The 21,002-nt window shown below is 50.3% G+C and overlaps 1 protein-coding gene across 1 annotated transcript in view; it reads left to right on the forward strand.

Moving 5' to 3' along the window:
* LOC141167629 (uncharacterized) overlaps nt 1–21,002 on the forward strand; it is a 30,826-nt gene that overhangs the window by 5,570 nt on the left and 4,254 nt on the right. The window contains exons 2-3 of the mRNA XM_073655010.1: nt 2,323–2,763; nt 20,724–20,928. Coding sequence (XP_073511111.1) covers nt 2,323–2,763; nt 20,724–20,928 — 646 coding nt within the window. The remainder of the gene's footprint in view (nt 1–2,322; nt 2,764–20,723; nt 20,929–21,002) is intronic.

The raw sequence follows: 21,002 nt of genomic DNA on the forward strand, positions 1-21,002 counted from the left end.
CTTATGTTTGGTGACTTTCTGCCAGTATTTGGGTCCTTTTCTTGTCAACAGCATAAGATCCAGGTCTTTCAAGATGTTCATTCCAACTATCACTGGGGTCTCGGAGCCGAAACCTTCCTTGACGATGACGATCCCTCGTTTCCCTAAGTCCTGTCCGCAGGCCTTTGTGTCCATCCAAGCAACTCCGGTCACTGGAATGGGTAGATTATTAGCCGCAATAATCTTAATGGTGGTGTCTGGGTCACGAGCAGTTCTTGGTTTGAGGTAATTTTCGTAAAACTGTTCAGAGATCGTGGTCACTTGTGACCCGGTGTCCATCAGTCCCTGTACGGCAATTCCTTCCAGGACAACTTCAAGTGTCGGGCTATTCGAGGCAAGAGCACTCCGCCATCGGCTCTGTTTTTCCACACCCCTCTCCTTGGCCTCCCCTGCTGCGCGAGCCTCAGCTGCAGGGGTGTCTAGTTTAACGGCGGCCATTGTGGTGAGGCCCGGCGTGGTAGCTCTGCTTGTGGATATGGCTGGGGTTCAATTCGCTGGTCTGATCGAAATTCCCTTCGCTGGGGTGACTGAGGGTTTGTTCGTTGGTGCGACGGAGGTTGTTGCGGAGGGAAGTGTTGAGGACAACGATTTGCCCTATGGCGAGGATCACCGCATGACCAACACTGTCCCACGGGACGACTAGGCTGTCTTCGCTGGTCTCCCTGTCGGTCTAATGTTAACTGTAATATCTGTCTCTGTAAGTCTGCTACCATCTGTTTCAGGTCTTCCGTGTCACTGTTCGGATTTTTAATGTCAGATATGGATCTGCACGCAGCACCTTGAATCCCCACATCCATGACGGGTCCCCTTGAACGTTCTATGGCTTCCTGTTTGACTTCAGCAAAAGTAAGAGCCGGCATCATCCGGATCAAGTCCTGTAACGTGCGGTTAAGATACTGGTCTCTCAGTCCTATTACAAATTGGTCTCTCAGTACCAGGTCACGAGAAGCCATACCAGCTAGTTGCTCCCCTTTTCCACAGGTTTGTTCAAGGAGTACCTGAAGGGCGTTCGCATATTGGGGAATATCCTCCCATTCAAGCTGCATCCGTCTAAAGAACATGTGTCGCAGTGTTCCCTGGTATGTGGTCGGCCCATAGGTGTTCTCCAGCACCCGCACCAAATCATCTACTGTACGCTGGCCCCTGACCGTCTCCAGTCTGACTGTCGTCCATGCCTCCCCCTCTAGCGTCAGTACCGCCATTTCTGCCAAGGTCTTAGGGTCAATATTATACATTTCCCCCAGTATCCGGACTTGTTCCGCCCACTCTGGTACAGGGTAGTTTCGTCCGCCAAATTTCCTGACCTGATTCACAATAGACACCGGCGGGGGTTTCTGACTGTACACATGGCCTGGGTGGGAATCTTGTTGGTCACAGATCCTGCCGACTACGCCAGATGAAGTGACCGTGGGGAAGGCCGCGCATTGGTATCTATGATCTGGCCAAGCAAGATCCCCACACACAGACTCCATCTTGATAACTGTATCTTTACTCGTATACATTTTTAACACAGCAAAGAAAAACAATAAATGACAACCGTAAATATTCACAGTAATAACGTGTAGTGATAAGCTGACCCTCACTGTCCCTACTCACACGTTACCAGTCCTTTACTCCAGAAGGATGTGTCCCCCGTCGCAGGCCTGTCTGTCTTTGCAGGAGGGCGTCCCAGCCGGAGAAAAAAACAGGAACAACAAATTACGCTGAAAGGAGGGAATACTTCGGCCTCTCGCCAGAGGACCCGCTTACAGTCTCTCTGATCCGGATAGCAGCTTTGGTGGATCCCTTATGTAGTCCACACTCCAGTAGCAGGGAGTGTAATAGCTGTATCCCTCAGCAGTGAAGAAGCTGGGGAAGGCCCCGAGGATATGGTGTCAGGTAAAAGAAATCCCGTTGAGAGTCTCTCCTGCGCCACACACGAGGGCCTGCACACTGTCCTGGCTCTTTTCACAGACCACAGCAAACTCCTCGCGCGCTTTTTCCTGCTTCCCACTTTGGTCACGTGACTCTCTAGGGCCGGACACAGGAGGCTCAGTCTTTTTCTCTGTCATCACACCCTGTGCAGGTGCAACCTCTGGCCACAAGGTGGCAACATCATCCTGCGTAATCATTTCTGTAACAGACTCTATTTCAATGATCACAGAACAGCCAGAGCCTGCCAGCTCACTACACAGGTTTGCTAGTTCGCTATATGTTATGTTCTGTGACAAAAAGTAGTAAAGGGAGAATTGGTTAAAAAATGTCTAATGCCTGAGCTGTTTCTTTATTTCTCACCAATTACAGAGCCTTGCAGACAAAATGGACAGCAGATACAAGAAAGAAGATGCTGGCAGCTGGACTCTACAACCGCCACTCTCTGCAGGACCCACTGCTGGTGGGCTTCGCCAACTATTTACTGCACACCTTGGGGGTGAGACACTTCAGACAGGAAGTTGAGGATGTCGCCAGGTTCCTCTTTTACATGAACCCCAAGGTTGCCAATCTGGACTTTGTAAAAGATGTAGAAAAAGTCAACTCCTTCTTTACAAAGCTGAATCTGGCAAATCAGACCATTTTCAACTACCTAAAACATGTGCGTAGGTTCATGACTTACAATGTGAGAGCCGCCAACCTCTTTGAAAAAAACCGCGCACTGTTTAGGTCATGTGAGTATTTTATGACCGTGACCGAGGACATACAAAAGAGGTTGTCAAAGGGAATATCAAGAGAAGTTGTCAGCAAAAGGTGGGTTATTAGCTAATATTTATATTGAAGTAATAGGAAATTATGGATAATGTAAAATCTAAATGTATATATCTTCTCCTCTATATAATTTCCCTCAACCTTAAAACACTGCTTGGTAATTACCAAGAAATACAATATTGACACCTGCAGCCGGGCAATGCAATTACCAATTATCAATTAGCAATCTGACACTTATTTGGAGGTCTGTATTAGGTAAAATGCATATTAGTGTCTGCTCATGATATATTTATATTACTCCCTTATATAGCGCCATTAATTCCACAGCACTTTACAGACATCATCATCACTGTCCCCATTGAGGCTCACAATCTAAATTCCCGATCAGTCTGTGGAGTGTGGGAGGAAACCGGAGGAAACCCAAGCAAACACGGGGAGAACATACAAACTCCTTGCAGAAGTTGTCCTTGGTGGGATTTAAACCCAGGTCCCCAGCGCTGCAAGGCTGCAGTGCTAACCACTGAGCCACCGTATATCGTGCTAACCACTGAGCCATATATGTGTTAATGCTACCATAGGTGGCCCTGTGGTTTGTGCAGCTTGACTCTTGGTGGTGTTTATTTAGTGTATGTGTATCTTATACCATGTGATTATGACGCGCCCCCTGGGCCTGTGCTGCTGCTGCTGTGCAGGGGGAATACCCGGAGCCTGATCGCTGGGGGTTGTAGTTCTCCGTGGCGGTGACCCGGTCCGTGCCCAGGGTGGTCAAACCAGTGGCAGTCTTAATGTATAGCAAATGTCCGACTACGCCACCCGTGGATTGCGGTCAGTGGGGACCACCACTGCGCTGCCGACCACTGAGGCTGATGTTGTTTGCGCAGCCGAGTATGGGATAACTCCCCACGGGAGAAGTATTGCCTCAGGGCAGCTAATGTGGAAGATGATGGGAGTGATGGTGTGAGGGTCCCAGTGCTAATGGTGCAGGAGCGGCAAGGAATCACAGAGACGTGAGGTGCAGTTCAGGGTCTTTACTGATGGTACAAGGCAGACCCTCCCGGGAGTACTGGCTAGTATAAGGGGCCTGGTCAGTCTGCGAGCAAGCAGGAGTTCCCCTGGCCAGGTGGAGTTGTAGGCCTCCCTGTTAATCTGCACTCTTCCTGGCTACCTTGCTGTCAGCGGTTACAAGTAGCCCACGTCCCTGAGTATACCGTGTGGTGCTCACCCGTATGGCTGGTGACCTGGGGCCTTCTGTTAGCCTCCGCTCCTGGATGGCGGCGCTGGTCCCTTCTCTGTGACTGAGCCTCTGGGCTTCTATGGCCAGAGGACCTGGAATCCCCTGCCGGCTGGTTTCTGCTGCTGGGTGTAGATCAGTCCCCACAGCCTCGGACTCCTGTGTCCGGCTTTAGTGTCCTTGTCCAGGGCGAGCTCTGCTCAGCTCCAGCCCCTGGACTTCTGCTACTGCTCCTACAGAGCTCCTAGTTCTTCCTTTCCCTCTCCAGGCTCTGACTGCTCTGCTTGTTCTGCAGGCTCTGTCTCACCTAATCCCGCCCCAGACCCAGTTTATAAGGGCAGATTCCTCCCCTCCCAGATCTGGGCGGACCGTGTTGCATGCTTAGGGATCCTGACCAGAGAAACCTCCCACTTGCTCTCAGACATAATATCTCTATTACTGTGGCAACCAGACCCCTGGGGTGTCACATTCCCCCCTAGTAAATTTTAGTACTCCGGGACTAAACACATTTTTAAAGAAACATAAATACAAGGTATAACAATAACAAGACAACATATTTACAAGAAGCTTTAGTCTGTAGAGGTCACGGTGTTTCCGTGACCGGGTGTCCATATCACCCAAGGTGAAGTTTATGAAACAAAGGGGTGTCCATGTCACCCAACAAGGCGAAGTCTTGGCACAGAATAGGGGACCTGTCCAAAGCAAACCCCTTGCGTTGTCCTTGGGCGTGGCTGCAAGGGTAGAGCTAGCTACTTTGGGCCGCAAGTAGGCCACGCCAGACAGGTTTTCTCTTCTGCGACCGTCTTCGCAAGAGGCACCAAGGTGCAACTATCTACAAAACTGTTCCGGTTATCCAGTGTCCATAACCTGTTAGTCCAAATAAATCTGCAGGGTAACTGAGAAACATAATTAGTAACAGGCAACAAACATAAACCATAAACATTTTTCAATAAACAGTCAACTTTACAGGGCATTGGTTTAGATTCTCCAGCGAGCGGGCATCTGACCTCTAGTGACTCTAGTGGACCTACGGAGCTCACTAACTGGTTCTGCACTACAGGGTGTAGGAGGTGTTATGGGCAAGCTGGGCAGCTTTCTGCGCACTCTTTGGCTCACTAGGGGCACGGCAGGCTCACTACTAGCAGAGGGTTGATCCTCCTGTACTGCTGGTGTGGACTCTTCTGCCTCTTGGGCCGGCTGCTCTTCCAGCTCTACCGGTTCCTCTGTAGGCACTTGCGGGGCTGGCTGGAGAAAGGTGAGGACGGGTACCACGACAGCGCCGTTTACTTGTGTCCAAGACCGGGGGAAGTCTCCGAGTATGGTACTGATCATTTCTTCCCTTTCCTCTGCGGGTTGAGGGTTTTCTTGATCTTCTTCAGGGCTTTGTAGCTGCTCGGGACACTTCTTCAGGTGGTCTCTGGAGACAATGGCTGTGGTTTCTCCTCCATCCTTACTGATTACGCAGATTTTTGGGTTCTCATGGCTTGATGGCAGTACGGTGTACGGGTCCTTCTCCCACTGGTCGTCCAACTTGTGGAGCCGCCTCTTCCTCTTCAAGACCTGCTCTCCAGGTACCAGGGGAACAGCGGGAGCATACTGGTTATAAGTAGTGTTGAGCATTCCGATACTGAAATATCGGGTATCGGCCGATATTCACTGTATCGGAATTCCGATACTTAATTCCGATACTTTTATAATATCGAATACCGGAATCGGAAGTTCCCATAATGCCTGCGCTCTGCAGTGTCTGTGAAGGATGACAAGCTGGATGGCAGCGCTCAGCTGCGATCCAGCTTGTCATCAGAATGCCATCCCAGCGTGGGAGAATTCTCCTGACTGTTTAAAAGCCGGCGCGCGGTAAAAAGCCGCCGGCTTTTAAACAATCACGCAGCCCCATACTGCTTCCCCGCAGCCTCCCACCCCGATCCTCCGCTCCCCTCGCCACCTCCAATCCCAATCGTAAATTAGGACCGGGCGGGGAGTGCAGCACCAAGGAGCGAAGGACCCGGGCGGGGAAGCCGGCAGTGAAAAGACTTCACCGCCGGCTTTCCCGTTCTGTGCTGCGCTTTCCCGCCGGTTATTTCAAATGAACAGCTGAGGTATCAGGTGATGCCGATCAGCTGTTAATTTGAAGTAGCCGCGGTGCCCTCAGAGGGTTCATGTGAGTTCATGCTTGACTGCATGAACTCACATCAACTTTCCCACGGCCGCACAGGTCAGCCACTCCTCCCAAACCCGTCATGATTAGTGTGTGCGGGGTGTGTGTGCGGGGTGTGTGTGTGTGTGCGGGGTGTGTGTGTGTGTGCGGGGTGTGTGTGTGTGTGCGGGGTGTGTGTGTGTGCGGGGTGTGTGTGTGCGGGTGTGTGTGCGGGGTGTCTGTGCGTGCAGGCAGACATAGGCCGATGTGACACTACTACTCCCATCGGCCTATGTCTGTCCCCCGTCCACTCCTGCCAGCAGGATCAGCTCGATGGGAGCAGTAGTTCCCATCAGCCTGATCCTGCTATTTAAATTGCCCTACTGTGTCCCCAATAAATTTTAAATACATGTCATTGGTGGCCAGTGGTTACCTAAAAGAAATTAGTTCATACATTACCTGTCCCCGCCGATCGCCACCTAAAATAAAGTAAAAAATAAAAAACTACACCTATACTCACCTAGACACCTAATTCCCCGAAGCCATCGATCTCCTGTAATAAAATATAAAATAATAAACCACAACCTTATCCTTACCCCTCCGTAGCAGTCCACGAGTGTCCCACGAAGATCTCCAGTTCAGAGCAGCCACATAGAATGTGACCGCTCTGAACCGCTGCCGCCGCTAGAATGACGGGGCCGTAAGGGTTCACCGGAGTTCAGGCAGCGCTGCTCCGGTTAGCTCCTTTACGGCACTGCTGTATCGTGAGAAATTCCCACGGTACAGCACTGCCGTAAAGGAGGTCTCCGGAGCTGCGCTGCCTGAATGCACTCCGGTGACCTCAGTCAGTGGCTCCCGCTGCCGGGAGCGGACGTGTTCCCGGCAGCGTGAGCTTACAGCAGCCATGCACAGCTGTCACCATCTCCAGATGTGACAGCTGTGCATGGGAGATGAGCGCAGGAACGTGGACAGGTAACTATTTTTTTTTTAGTAAACTAAGAATTAAATAAAATGGTGTTTTATTTCAAATAAAATTTTTTTTTCTGGGTGTAGTGTGTTTTTTCTTTTTAACACTTTGTAGGTTAGTAATGGGGGTGTCATATAGACGGCCATCATTACTAACCTGGGCTTCATGGCAGCTGGCGCTGACATGAACCCCACCACTATTACCCCCTGCCACCGCACCAGGGCAGCGTGGAAGAGCGAGGCTAAGTGCCAGAATTGGCGCATCCTATGGATGCGCCATTTCTGGGGCGGCTGACGGCTGGTGTTTCTAGCCTGGGAGGGGGCCAATATTCATGGCACCCTTCCTGAGCTATTAATATCAGCCCCCAGCTGTCTGCCTAGCCTTTGCTAGCTATTAAAATAGGGGGGACCCCATGTCATTTTTTTTGGGGGGGTCCCCCATTTTAATAGCTAGTAAAGGCTAGGTATTCAGCTGGGGGCTGATATTAGTAGCCTGGGAAGCTCCGTGGGTTTTACCCCCTTCCCAGGCTTCAAACATCTGCCCCAGCCGTCTGCTTAACCTCCGCTAGAGACTAAAATTAGGGGGGCCCCCACGTCATTTTTTTGGGGGGGGTCCTCCATTTTAATAGCTAGTAAAGGCTAGGTATTCAGCTGGGGGCTGATATTAGTAGCCTGGGAAGCTCCGTGGGTATTACCCCCTTCCCAGGCTTCAAACATCTGCCCCAGCTGTCTGCTTAACCTCCGCTAGAGACTAAAATTATGGGGGATCCCACGCCATTTTTTTTTAAAATAAATCCTTTATTTTAACACTAAATGACATTTGAGGACTTAATAAAGATGCAGTCCCTAAATTATTATTTATTTTTTAATAAATTTTTCCCAAAACTTTTGACGTGGGCTTCGCCATATTTTTGTATGCCAGCCAGGTACAGCATCCAGCTTCTATGAACACGCCATTTTCCGGGGCGGCCGCGGACTGCAATTTTCAGCGGGGGGGGGGGGGGGGCAGAAAGCTTGGGCCTCCCTGCGCTGCAGATTCCATCCCCCAGCTGCCTAGTTATACCTGGCTGGACACAAAAATAGGGAGAAGCTCCACGTTTTTTTTTTTTTAATTATTTCATGAAATTCATGGAATAATTAAGAAAAAAAGGGTTTCCCTATATTGTTGTGTCCGGCTAGGTACAAATAGGCAGCTGGTGGTTGGGGGCAGCCCGTTCCTGCCTGCTGTACCTGGCTGGACACAAATATAGTGTGAAGCCCCACGTCAATTTTTTTTTAATTATTTCAGGAAATTCATGAAATAATTAAAAAAAAAAATGTGTGGCGCTTCGCCCTATTTTTGTGTCCAGCCAGGTACAACTAGGCAGCTGGGGGCTGGAATCTGCAGCGCAGGGAGACCCAAGCTTTCTGGGCCCCACCCGCTGCAAATTGCAGTCCGCAGCCGCCCCGGAAAATGGCGCGTTCATAGAAGCGCCATCTTCTGGCGCTGTACCCAACTCATCCAGGGCCCTGGTGCGGTGGCTCACTGGGTAATAAAGGGGTTAAGGCCAGCTTGGCATTATCAGCTGGCCCTAAGCCCGAAATTCATGGGGTCACGCCAATATTAGACATGACCGCCATGAATTTCTAGTAAAGTATTTAAAAAAAACACAAACACCCAGAAAAAAGTCCTTTAATTGAAATAAAGACACAATTCTTTATTGTTCTAAATTAAACCATACTTACCGCCACGCCCATTCCAGCTGAAGCAAACGATCTCCTGCAATAAAAGTAAAATAATAAAGCAACCTCATCCTTACCTTTCCATGGTTCCCAGGACAGCTTCAGCTCTGCTACATCGAGATGACAGGCTGGACCGCAGCAGAACGCTGCCATCCAGCCTGTCATCCCGCGGACACTGAGAAGCGCAGGCATGCTTGCGCTCCTCAGTGTCTCTCTGTGACGTCATCCAGATGAGCCGAGGTCATGTCCAATGAACTCAGCTCACCTCATGCACGTCACTGACAGCGTGGGAAAATTCTCCTGCACTCAGCGCTTCAGCGTGAGAATTCTCCCACGCTGTCAGTGACGTGCATGAGGTGCGCCGAGTTCATTGGACATGACCTCACCTCATGCACGTCACTGACAGCGTGGGAAAATTCTCACGCTGAAGCGCTGAGTGCAGGAGAATTCTCCCACGCTGTCAGTGACGTACATGAGGTGAGCCGAGTTCATTGTCGGCTCATCTGGATGCCGTCACAGCCAGACACTGAGGAGTGGAAGTATGCCTGCGCTTCTCAGTGTCTGCGGGATGACAGGCTGGATGGCAGCGTTCTGCTGCGGTCCAGCCTGTCATCTCGATGTAGCAGAGCTGGAGCCGTCGTGGGAGCCATGGAAAGGTAAGGATGAGGTTGCTTTATTATTTTTCTTTTATTGCAGGAGATCGTTGGCTTCAGCTGGAATGGGCGTGACTGTAAGTATGGTTTAATTTAGAACAATAAAGAATTGTGTGTTTATTTCAATTAAAGGACTTTTTTCTGGGTGTTTGTGTTTTTTTTAAATACTTTACTAGAAATTCATGGCGGTCTTGTCTAATATTGACGTGACCCCATGAATTTCGGGCTTAGGGCCAGCTGATAATGCCAAGCTGGCCTTAACCCCTTTATTACCCAGTGAGCCACCGCACCAGGGCCCTGGATGAGTTGGGTACAGCGCCAGAAGATGGCGCTTCTATGAATGCGCCATTTTCCGGGGCGGCTGCGGACTGCAATTTGCAGCGGGTGGGGTCCAGAAAGCTTGGGCCTCCCTGCGCTGCAGATTCCAGCCCCCAGCTGCCTAGTTGTACCTGGCTGGACACAAAAATAGGGCGAAGCCCCACGTATTTTTTTTTTAATTATTTCATGAAATTCATGAAATAATTAAGAAAAAAAGGCCTTCCCTATATTGTTGTGTCCGGCCAGGTACAAATAGGCAGCTGGTGGTTGGGGGCAGCCCGTTCCTGCCTGCTGTACCTGACTGGACACAAATATAGGGCGAAGCCCCACATCAATTTTTTTAAATTATTTCATGAATTTCATGAAATAATTAAAAAAAAAAAAAATACGTGAAGCTTCTCCCTATTTTTGTGTCCAGCCAGGTACAACTAGGCAGCTGGGGGATGGAATCTGCAGCGCAGGGAGGCCCAAGCTTTCTGCCCCCCGCTGAAAATTGCAGTCCGCAGCCACCCCGGAAAATGGCTGGATGCTGTACCTGGCTGGCATACAAAAATATGGCGAAGCCCACGTCAAAAGTTTTGGGAAAAATTAATTAAAAAATAAATAATAATTTAGGGACTGCATCTTTATTAACTCCTCAAATGTCATTTAGTGTTAAAATAAAGGATTTATTTTAAAAAAAATTGACGTGGGGCTTCGCCCTATATTTGTGTCCAGCCAGGTACAGCAGGCAGGAATGGGCTGCCCCCAACCACCAGCTGCCTATTTGTACCTGGTTGGACACAACAATATAGGGAAGCCCTTTTTTTCTTAATTATTCCATGAATTGCATGAAATAATTAAAAAAAAAAAATGCGTGGGGCTTCGCCCTATTTTTGTGCCCAGCCAGGTACAACTAGGCAGCTGGGAGCTGGAATCCGCAGCACAGGGAGACCCAAGCTTTCTGGGCCACCCCCGCTGCAAATTGCAGTCCGCAGCCGCCCCAGAAAATGGCGCGTTCATAGAAGCGCCATCTTCTGGCGCTGTACCCAACTCATCCAGGGCCCTGGTGCGGTGGCTCACTGGGTAATAAAGGGGTTAAGGCCAGCTTGGCATTATCAGCTGGCCCTAAGCCCAAAATTCATGGGGTCACGCCAATATTAGACATGACCACCATGAATTTCTAGTAAAGTATTTAAAAAAACACAACACCCAGAAAAAAGTCCTTTAATTGAAATAAACACACAATTCTTTATTGTTCTAAATTAAACCATACTTACCACCACGCCCATTCCAGCTGAAGCCAACGATCTCCTGCAATAAAAGTAAAATAATAAAGCAACATCATCCTTACCTTTCCATGGCTCCCACGACAGCTTCAGCTCTGCTACATCGAGATGACAGGCTGGACCGCAGCAGAACGCTGCCATCCATCCTGTCATCCCGCAGACACTGAGAAGCGCAGGCATACTTCCACTCCTCAGTGTCTGGCTGTGACGGCATCCAGATGAGCCGAGGTCATGTCCAATGAACTCAGCTCACCTCATGTACGTCACTGACAGCGTGGGAAAATTCTCCTGCACTCAGCGCTTCAGCGTGAGAATTTTCCCACGCTGTCAGTGACGTGCATGAGGTGAGCTGAGTTCATTGGACATGACCTCACCTCATGTATGTCACTGACAGCGTGGGAGAATTCTCACGCTGAAGCGCTGAGTGCAGGAGAATTTTCCCACGCTGTCAGTGACGTGCATGAGGTGAGCTGAGTTCATTGGACATGAACTCGGCTCATCTGGATGACGTCACAGAGAGACACTGAGGAGCGCAAGCATGCCTGCGCTTCTCAGTGTCTGCGGGATGACAGGCTGGATGGCAGCTTTCTGCTGCGGTCCAGCCTGTCATCTCGATGTAGCAGAGCTGGAGCTGTCCTGGGAACCATCGAAAGGTAAGGATGAGGTTGCTTTATTATTTTTCTTTTATTGCAGGAGATCGTTGGCTTCAGCTGGAATGGGCGTGATGGTAAGTATGGTTTAATTTAGAACAATAAAGAATTGTGTCTTTATTTCAATTAAAGGACTTTACTCTGGGTGTTTGTGTTTTTTTTAACTTTCACTATGGGGTTAGTAATGGGGGTGTCTTATAGACGCCTCTCCATTACTAACCTGGGCTTGATGTCAGCTGGCATTATAAGCTGACATCAACCCCAACCCTATTACCCCCTGCCACCGCACCAGGGCAGCGTGGAAGAGCGAGGCTAAGTGCCAGAATTGGCGCATCCTATGGATGCGCCATTTCTGGGGCGGCTGACGGCTGGTGTTTCTAGCCTGGGAGGGGGCCAATATTCATGGCACCCTTCCTGGGCTATTAATATCAGCCCCCAGCTGTCTGCCTAGCCTGTGCTAGCTATTAAATTAGGGGGGACCCCACGTTATTTTTTTGGGGGGGTTCCCCCATTTTAATAGCTAGTAAAGGCTAGGTATTCAGCTGGGGGCTGATATTAGTAGCCTGGGAAGCTCCGTGGGTATTACCCCCTTCCCAGGCTTCAAACATTTGCCCCAGCTGTCTGCTTAACCTCCGCTAGAGCCTAAAATTAAGGGGAACCCCACGCCAATTTTTTTTTAAATAAATCCTTTATTTTAACACTACATGACAAGTACAGTAATCAACACTGTCACTGTACTTCATATATATGTGACTGACATGTTTCTATCTATCTAATCTATGTGTGATTCTCTATTCCTTCTATTCTAAATTGTCGGGTACAGATGCTGAATTGCCGGCCGGCTTTCTTAAAGAGACGGTGCATGAAAACACTATTATTTTTTTAAATAAATCCTTTACACTAAATGACAAGTACAGTAAGCAACACTGTCACTGTACTTCATATATATGTGACTGACATGTTTCTATCTATCTAATCTATGTGTGAAGCTCTATTCTTTCTGTTATAAATTGTCGGGTACCGCTGCTGAATTGCCGGCCGGCTTTTTTAAAGAGACGGTGCACGAAAACACTAATATTTTTTTTTAATAAATCCTTTACACTAAATGACAAGTACAGTAAGCAACACTGTCACTGTACTTCATATATATGTGACTGACATGTTTCTATCTATCTAATCTATGTGTGATTCTCTATTCTGTCTGTTATAAATTGTCGGGTACAGATGCTGAATTGCCGGCCGGCTTTTTTAAAGAGACGGTGCACGAAAACACTAATATTTTTTTTAATAAATCCTTTACACTAAATGACAAGTACAGTAAGCAACACAGTCACTGTACTTCATATATATGTGACTGACATGTTTCTATCTATCTAATCTATGTGTGAAGCTCTATTCTTTCTGTTGTAAATTGTCGGGTACCGGTGTATGCCGCTGATGAATTGCCGGCTTTTCATGTCATTCTACATTATTCTTAGTTGTTTTACTTCATGTAGAATTAACCTACAAGGAAAGAAAGGGTTTATTTTCATTCCGATATTTGTGTCCCATTGACTTGCATTGGTTTCCGGTATCGGAATCGGCGATATCCGATACTTTTTGGGTATCGGCCCGATCCAATCCGATACGATATTTCCTGATATCGGAAGGTATCGCTCAACACTAGTTATAAGCCTTCTCTTGCCTTTCTCTAGCTTGAGACAGACTTCGCTCGACGCTCTCCTGTACTTTCCGATACTGCTGCTGCCGTTCTGTATCCCAGTCTGCCTCTGGCGAGGTGTCCTCAGGCGTCAGGACTCCCATATCCAGGTCAATAGGCAGCTTACCAGGTCTTGCTCTCATTAGGTAAGCCGGGGTACAGTTGGTGGAACCTACAGGGATGTGGTTATACAGGTCCACCAGATCGGGCAGTTTCTCAGGCCACAGACTGCGTTCTTCCAGGGGCAACGTTTTTAGCAGATCTATCACCACCTGGTTCATCTTCTCGCAGAGTCCATTGGTTTGAGGGTGATAGGGCGTTGTTCTTATCTTCTTGCAGCCATACAGGTTGCAGAACTCCTGGAAGACCTCCGCTTCGAAGGCCAGTCCTTGGTCTGTCAGCACTTGGTCCGGGTACCCGTGTGGACGGCAGAAGTGCTGCTGGAAGGCTCTAGCTGCTGTTTGAGCCGTTAAGTCCTTGACCGGGACCACCACCAGGAACCGGGAGTAATGATCTACGATTGTGAGGGCGTAGACATACCCAGATCTGCTTGGAGCCAGTTTCACATGGTCCAGGGCTACCAGTTCCAGTGGCTGTCTGGTGATGATGGGCTGCAAGGGAGTCTTCTGGCTGGCACGGTCCTTTCTTCTCAGGTGGCACGGGCCACAGTCTCTGCACCACCTCTCGATGGCTCCTCTCATGCCTACCCAGTAGAACCGTTCACGCAACAAGAACTCCAGCTTCTTCCATCCGAAGTGTCCTGCTCCGTTGTGGTATGCCTCCAGAACCATAGCCGCGTCTCGTCTTGGGACCACTACCTGCCAGGTCAACTCATGTGTTCGAGAGTTAACCATTCTCCGGCACAGCTTCTCCCTGTAGAGGAACAGCTTACTTTTCTCCTTCCACAGTTGCTTGGTCTCCTCCGGAGCATCAGGGTCAAGACGGGCATCGGCCTGGGTCAGCATTTCCTTCACCAAATGGACTGCGGGATCACTGTCTTGCGTCTCCGCCCAGTTGTAGTGGGGCAAGGGATTGAACGTCACGGAGCGCCTGTCCTTCACACGGTGGGAATACAGGGTAATCCCATGACGGTGGAACGCAGGGAGCTCAACTTCTTCCAGATCTTCTGGATCTTCCCCTACGTCCGGTAAGTTCGGCATTCTAGACAGGGCATCCGCGTTGGCATTTGAGCGTCCTGCCCGGTATTTGATGGTGAATTCAAAGTTGGACAGGCGGGCCATCCATCTCTGTTCCAGGGCACCGAGCCTTGCAGTGTCCAGGTGTGTCAACGGGTTGTTATCCGTGTACACGGTGAATTTGGAGGAGGCAAGGTAATGCTTGAAACGTTCGGTCACTGCCCACACTACTGCCAGGAACTCCAGCTTGAATGAGCTATAATTCTCAGGGTTCCTCTCCGTGGGCCGTAGCTTTCGGCTGGCGTAAGCGATTACCCGTTCTTTCCCTTGCTGGATCTGGGACAGTACGGCTCCTAGCCCGATGTTGCTTGCGTCCGTGTGGAGGATAAAGGGCTGGCTGTAGTCTGGATATGCCAGGATTTCATCCCCCGTGAGGGCCATCTTCAGCTGGCAGAAGGACTCCTCTTCCAGCTTTTCCCACCTAAAGGGCGGCTTCTGGTTTTTGGCTTTCCGAGATTGACCTATCAGGAGGTCCTGCATAGGGGCTGCCATTTTGGTGAAACCGGGAATGAATCTTCGGTAGTAGCCTACCAACCCGAGGAACTGCCGCACTTCCTTTATGCTGGCGGGTCTTGGCCAGTCCTTAATCACAGTGATCTTATCAGGGGCGGGAGCCACTCCGTCAGCACTCACCACGTGTCCCAGGTACTGCACCTTTGGTTTCAGGAGGTGACACTTGGAGGGTTTCACCTTTAGGCCGTAATTCGCCAGAGCTTCGAACACTTCTGCCAGGTGTTTCAGGTGGTCCTCGTAGGTCTTGGAATAGACGATGACATCGTCCAGGTATAACAGGACCGTCTCGAAGTACCGGTGTCCCAGACAGCATTCCATCAACCGTTGGAAGGTTCCTGGTGCGTTGCAGAGCCCGAACGGCATACAGTTAAATTCACTGAGACCCATCGGGGTGGTGAATGCGGTCTTCTCCCGGTCCGCCTCTGCTACAGGAACCTGCCAGTACCCGCTAGTGAGATCCAAAGTAGAGAAGAAGTTAGCAGATTTTAATGCAGCTAAGGACTCTTCTATCCTTGGTAACGGGTACGCATCTTTGTGTGTGATACGGTTGACCTTCCTGTAGTCTACACACATTCTCATGGTGTTGTCTTTCTTTTTCACTAAGACTAGTGGAGCTACCCAGGGGCTACAGCTGTCCCTGATTACCCCAGCCTCCTTCATGTCTCTAAGCATCCCCTTGGCGTGTTGATAGTGTGCAGGGGGTACGGGTCGGTATGGTCTCCCGTGGGGATGTGGTGTTCTACCCCCTTTACTCGCCCGAAGTCTAGCGGGTGTTTACTAAACACTCTCTCGTACTCTTGAACCACCCGGTAGACTCCCTGTTTTTGGTGTGAGGGAGTGGAGTCAGTACCCAAATGCAGTTGCTGACACCAGTCCTCCATTGGTTTCTTAGAGCCGTTACCTTCCTCTGGTTGAGATGGAGGCAAGGGTTCCACGGCCTGTACAGAATTCTGGTTTATGGTGAACAATTTGGCTAGCGTGGCATACCGGGGCAGGTGTACTTCTCTCTCCCCGATATTTATGATGCGAACGGGCACCCTCCCATGGCGTACATCGACCACCCCCCGTGCTGTCAAAATGGTGGGCCTACTGTCTGAGTAGACGGGTTCTACCATTGCTTGGTAGTCTCTACCTCTTAGACCAATAGCTGCCCGGCACCAAATCATCATCTCACTTTTTGGGGGCATGGCAATAGGGAACGGGTCACACATTCTCACGCTACCTATCTCACCACCAGATAGTTCCACCTGTTGCCGCTTCATCAGTGCCCGGATCTCTTTTTGGAGCACACGCTGCTGGCCAGAACTGGCGTTCTTGGCAACCTGCTGTAAAATGAGAATCACCTCTGCAAGACAATTTTCAATCACATTAGTTCCCAAGGTTATTCTAGGGTGACTCTCATGACGGTCTATGTCCACTATAATCAGTCCTTGTGCCGCCAGTTCGACTTTACCGATCTTAATGGTCACCTCTTTGAATCCCACCTGCGGCACGGGCTGACCATTGCTGGCGATGATACTCAGGTCGTCATCTGGGTAGCGGGTTATGTCCGAGTCATTCCAGTACTGTTTAAAGAGCACGTACGGGATGGTGGTGACCTGTGACCCGGTGTCTAGTAGGGCACTCATAGGAATGCCATCCAGTACCACAGGCAAGATTGGACGTCCCCCTACGTATTTATCACGCCAGTTTGATGGGCCTGATGGTCTTATGCCTGGGGGTTGGCCCTCTACCCCAGGTTGTGCCCGTTTAAATGACAGTACCTTGCCACATGTCCGGGTTGATTGCAGCGGCGGCAGATGGGTCGTCCGTCCTCGTTGTATCTGTCGCTGGGTCTTCCTCTGGCCGGTGGGGTCCTCCTCAGTCGGCGCCACGGGACGTCCTCCGGTCCGGATGCCAGCTGGATCTTTCCTGGAGAAGAGACCTGTAAAGACTGCACAGTTCTGGTTAGCGCGGCAACACTCTTAGTCAGCTCTTGGACCTGATGGTGCAGGTCTGTTGCCGGGTCATTGTTCAAAGCCTGCGCATCAGCTCCCACAGGCCCTGCAGACAAGGGCGCCGTCTCCTGGTGGTAAGTGATAGCAGGGCGCCTGTGGGTCACAGCGCCACCTGGTGCCGGTTCTCGGAGCACCCGGATGGCTCTGTCCTTGAACTGTGCAAAGTCCAGGTCAGGGTCCTGTAAGGCCATTGCCCGCAACTGGGTTCGGTGGGCATTGCACAGTAGACCCTCAATAAATTGTTCAGTCAACAGCTTATCTTCATTTCCCACGCTGTCAGGGTCTGCCTGCTTAATGGCTCTCAGGGCCTCTTGTAGGTTTAGAGCATAGTCTCTTATACTCTCATGTGCCCGTTGTTTGCACCCATAAAATCTTAGTTTTATTTTGGCTGAGGTGCGGGTGTCAAATGTGTCTTTCAGCCGGGTTAGTATGTCTCTGACAGTCCTCTTCCTCCCAGGTGGCCAGGACTTTACCTCCCTTTGGGCTGCCCCGATTAATTGGGCCACCAGGATGCTCACTTTTTGCTCTTCTGTGAGGGGGTACACCTGGAAGAGGCTATCCAGTCTTTCTCTAAAGTCATTTAGAGTATGTGACTCCCCTGAGTACTGGGGTAGCCAGGTTGCCCCCGGGATATAGGGCATGGTGAATGGCATGACTGCTGCAGCGGTTGCGCTGGCGGTGGCTGTGGCAGTGGAGCTCCCCTCGGTGTCCGGCATCCTCCTCCCCCCTAGTGGACCGTGGCCTACCTTGCGATGCTCTTCTTCCGTAGGCCGCGGCTCCGCAGTCGATCGTCGGGGTTGAGGACCTGGCGTCGCGCTCCGATGACGCCAGCGTCGCTCTTCCTCCCTTCCAGGACCTTGCGCAGCGTCAGAGCGTGGGGCGGAGCTTCGGATCTCGCGCGCTTTCGGCGTCCACGCCCCTCTTCTTCCTGTGCGGCGTCCCGAAGATGGCGTCCGAAGGCGGGAAGCAGCTGCGGATGGCGGGAAGAAGGCAGAAGACGGCGGGAAACGGTCCAAGATGGCGTCTGATGGCGGGAATCGGCTCCGGATGGCGGGAAACGACTCCGGACGGCGGGAAACTTCACCACAGGTAAGTTTAAAAGTCTCTTTTTCAGGCACGCAGTACCCGGTGGTTGCGGGCACGAAATCCTGCCGACTACGCCAAAGTTGACGCGCCCCCTGGGCCTGTGCTGCTGCTGTGCAGGGGGAATACCCGGAGCCGGATCGCTGGGGGTTGTAGTTCTCCGTGGCGGTGACCCGGTCCGTGCCCAGGGTGGTCAAACCAGTGGCAGTCTTAATGTATAGCAAATGTCCGACTACGCCACCCGTGGATTGCGGTCAGTGGGGACCGCCGCTGCGCTGCCGACCGCTGAGGCTGATGTTGTTTGCGCAGCCGAGTATGGGATAACTCCCCACGGGAGAAGTATTGCCTCAGGGCAGCTAATGTGGAAGATGATGGGAGTGATGGTCTGAGGGTCCCAGTGCTAATGGTGCAGGAGCGGCAAGGAATCACAGAGACGTGAGGTGCAGTTCAGGGTCTTTACTGATGGTACAAGGCAGACCCTCCCGGGAGTACTGGCTAGTATAAGGGGCCTGGTCAGTCTGCGAGCAAGCAGGAGTTCCCCTGGCCAGGTGGAGTTGTAGGCCTCCCCGTTAATCTGCACTCTTCCTGGCTACCTTGCTGTCAGTGGTTACAAGTAGCCCACGTCCCTGAGTATACCGTGTGGTGCTCACCCGTATGGCTGGTGACCTGGGGCCTTCTGTTAGCCTCCGCTCCTGGATGGCGGCGCTGGTCCCTTCTCTGTGACTGAGCCTCCGGGCTTCTATGGCCAGAGGACCTGGAATCCCCTGCCGGCTGGTTTCTGCTGCTGGGTGTAGATCAGTCCCCACAGCCTCGGACTCCTGTGTCCGGTTTTAGTGTCCTTGTCCAGGGCGAGCTCTGCTCAGCTCCAGCCCCTGGACTTCTGCTACTGCTCCTACAGAGCTCCTAGTTCTTCCTTTCCCTCTCCAGGCTCTGACTGCTCTGCTTGTTCTGCAGGCTCTGTCTCACCTAATCCCGCCCCAGACCCAGTTTATAAGGGCAGATTCCTCCCCTCCCAGGTCTGGGCGGACCGTGTTGCATGCTTAGGGCTCCTGACCAGAGAAACCTCCCACTTGCTCTCAGACATAATATCTCTATTACTGTGGCAACCAGACCCCTGGGGTGTCACAATTATGTTAAAGAGTTCAAGTGGTTAATTATAACTCCCCTTATTTGATGCATACACTCTGCATAATTGCTTGATTGTTTCTGGGGCATTGACACTTTATTGTATCCCCCTGAACACTCAGCAGTTTGGGGTATTTCCCATATACCACTTACCTTGGCAGTTAATTCCCTGAATCTGCTGTATTTGGGCCGTCCTTCCGTGTATATTATTTCCTCCCATGTTTTGCTCTCTCCCATTACACCATATTGATCATGAATGTTTTGAATTGATTTTAATGCTTTGCTTTGTTTCTATTTGTAACATAATAATATCTGATTTCCCTTCATTGTGTTGTGTGCTCTCTATTAGGGTATGTGCACACGATGCAGAAATGCTCAGGATTTTTTCCTGAGCGTTTCTGCATCTCTCTGGCAGGAAAAAACGCATGCGGATTGTACATGCGGTTTCCTGCCAGGGACATGCGGAAATGAAGCGGTCTTCACTTTCATTTCCGCATGCGGGTTGACAAGCGCTTCCCAAGCGATTTTAGCATCACTTGGAAAGTGCTTGTCAACTTCACACTATATAAATCCATGCAACCGGCATGGATTTATATAGTGTGTGATGTCAAAAAATAAAAAATCAATCTATACTTTACCCTCTGATGGCCCCCGGTGTCCTGCTTCATCGGTCCCGGCTGCCGGCAGTGAAAACTGTAGGACCTTCCGACGTCAGCGTCACGTGACCCGTCACATGACTCTGACGTCAGCGAAGGTCCTTCATTCAACCGCGAAGTGCACGGGAAGCCGGCAGGACGCAGCGCGGGCCGTCAGAAGGTGAGTATATATATATATATTTTTTATTTTATTCTTTTTTTTTTAATGGTACCTGGGTCTGGATGAGAGTCCTCTCATCCACACCCGGGTACCATCCGCACATTAGACCGCATGAAAAGCGCATCAACATATACAGTGATGCAGATTCCATGCGGTCTAATGCAAGTCAATGGCGGCAAAAGAGCAGCGTTTCCGCAAAATTAATTGACATGCTGCGGATTTTTGACCGCAGCGTTTACGCTGCGGAAAAATCCGCATCATGGGCACAGCACATGCGGATTTCCATTGGGGAACATTGCTGCCCTTCTACCATGCGTTTTTCATGCGTTTCCGCGGCGTTTACGCAACTGCAAAAACGCCGCGGAAACGCATGAAAAACGCATCGTGTGAACTCAGTCTTATACTATGCAGCCTTTCCTCTCCTTTTGTAATTCATTGTTTGCATAGTGAGTCGCACCCCTTGTTTTTGGTCCCCTTCATTACCTTATTACATTTTTTTGTTACACTTGTTTCTTCTCAGGAGATCTCATAACCCTCATACACTTAGTATTGAAGTAGATATTTTTTATATATTTGTACTGTGTGGCTTGTATATACTGTAATATTCTATTATTAATTTTATGTGTAGGTACCTGGCACTGACAACGTCACAAATTACACCTCAGGAGTGCCGGAAGATCCTGGATGTGGCAAAGCAATCGTTTTTAAAGTGTCTTCAAGCTGCCAAAGATGGATGTCTGCGTCAAAGCAGCCAGCTGGAAGTGATTTACTATCTACAGGCCCTGGAGGTCCTGAAGCATCTGCAGAGACCCGGGGTCGTACAGAACATGACTGTAAGTGCCTCTCTTCTCTTTATTCACTACTCATACTCATTTTTAGTTTACTCTTCTTTATGTCTAACCTTTGG

The sequence above is a fragment of the Phyllobates terribilis genome, unplaced genomic scaffold (genome assembly GCF_046119375.1).
Source record: "Phyllobates terribilis strain yellow unplaced genomic scaffold, ASM4611937v1 Scaffold_11__3_contigs__length_659146591, whole genome shotgun sequence".
In the NCBI taxonomy this organism is placed as follows: Eukaryota; Metazoa; Chordata; class Amphibia; order Anura; family Dendrobatidae; genus Phyllobates; species Phyllobates terribilis.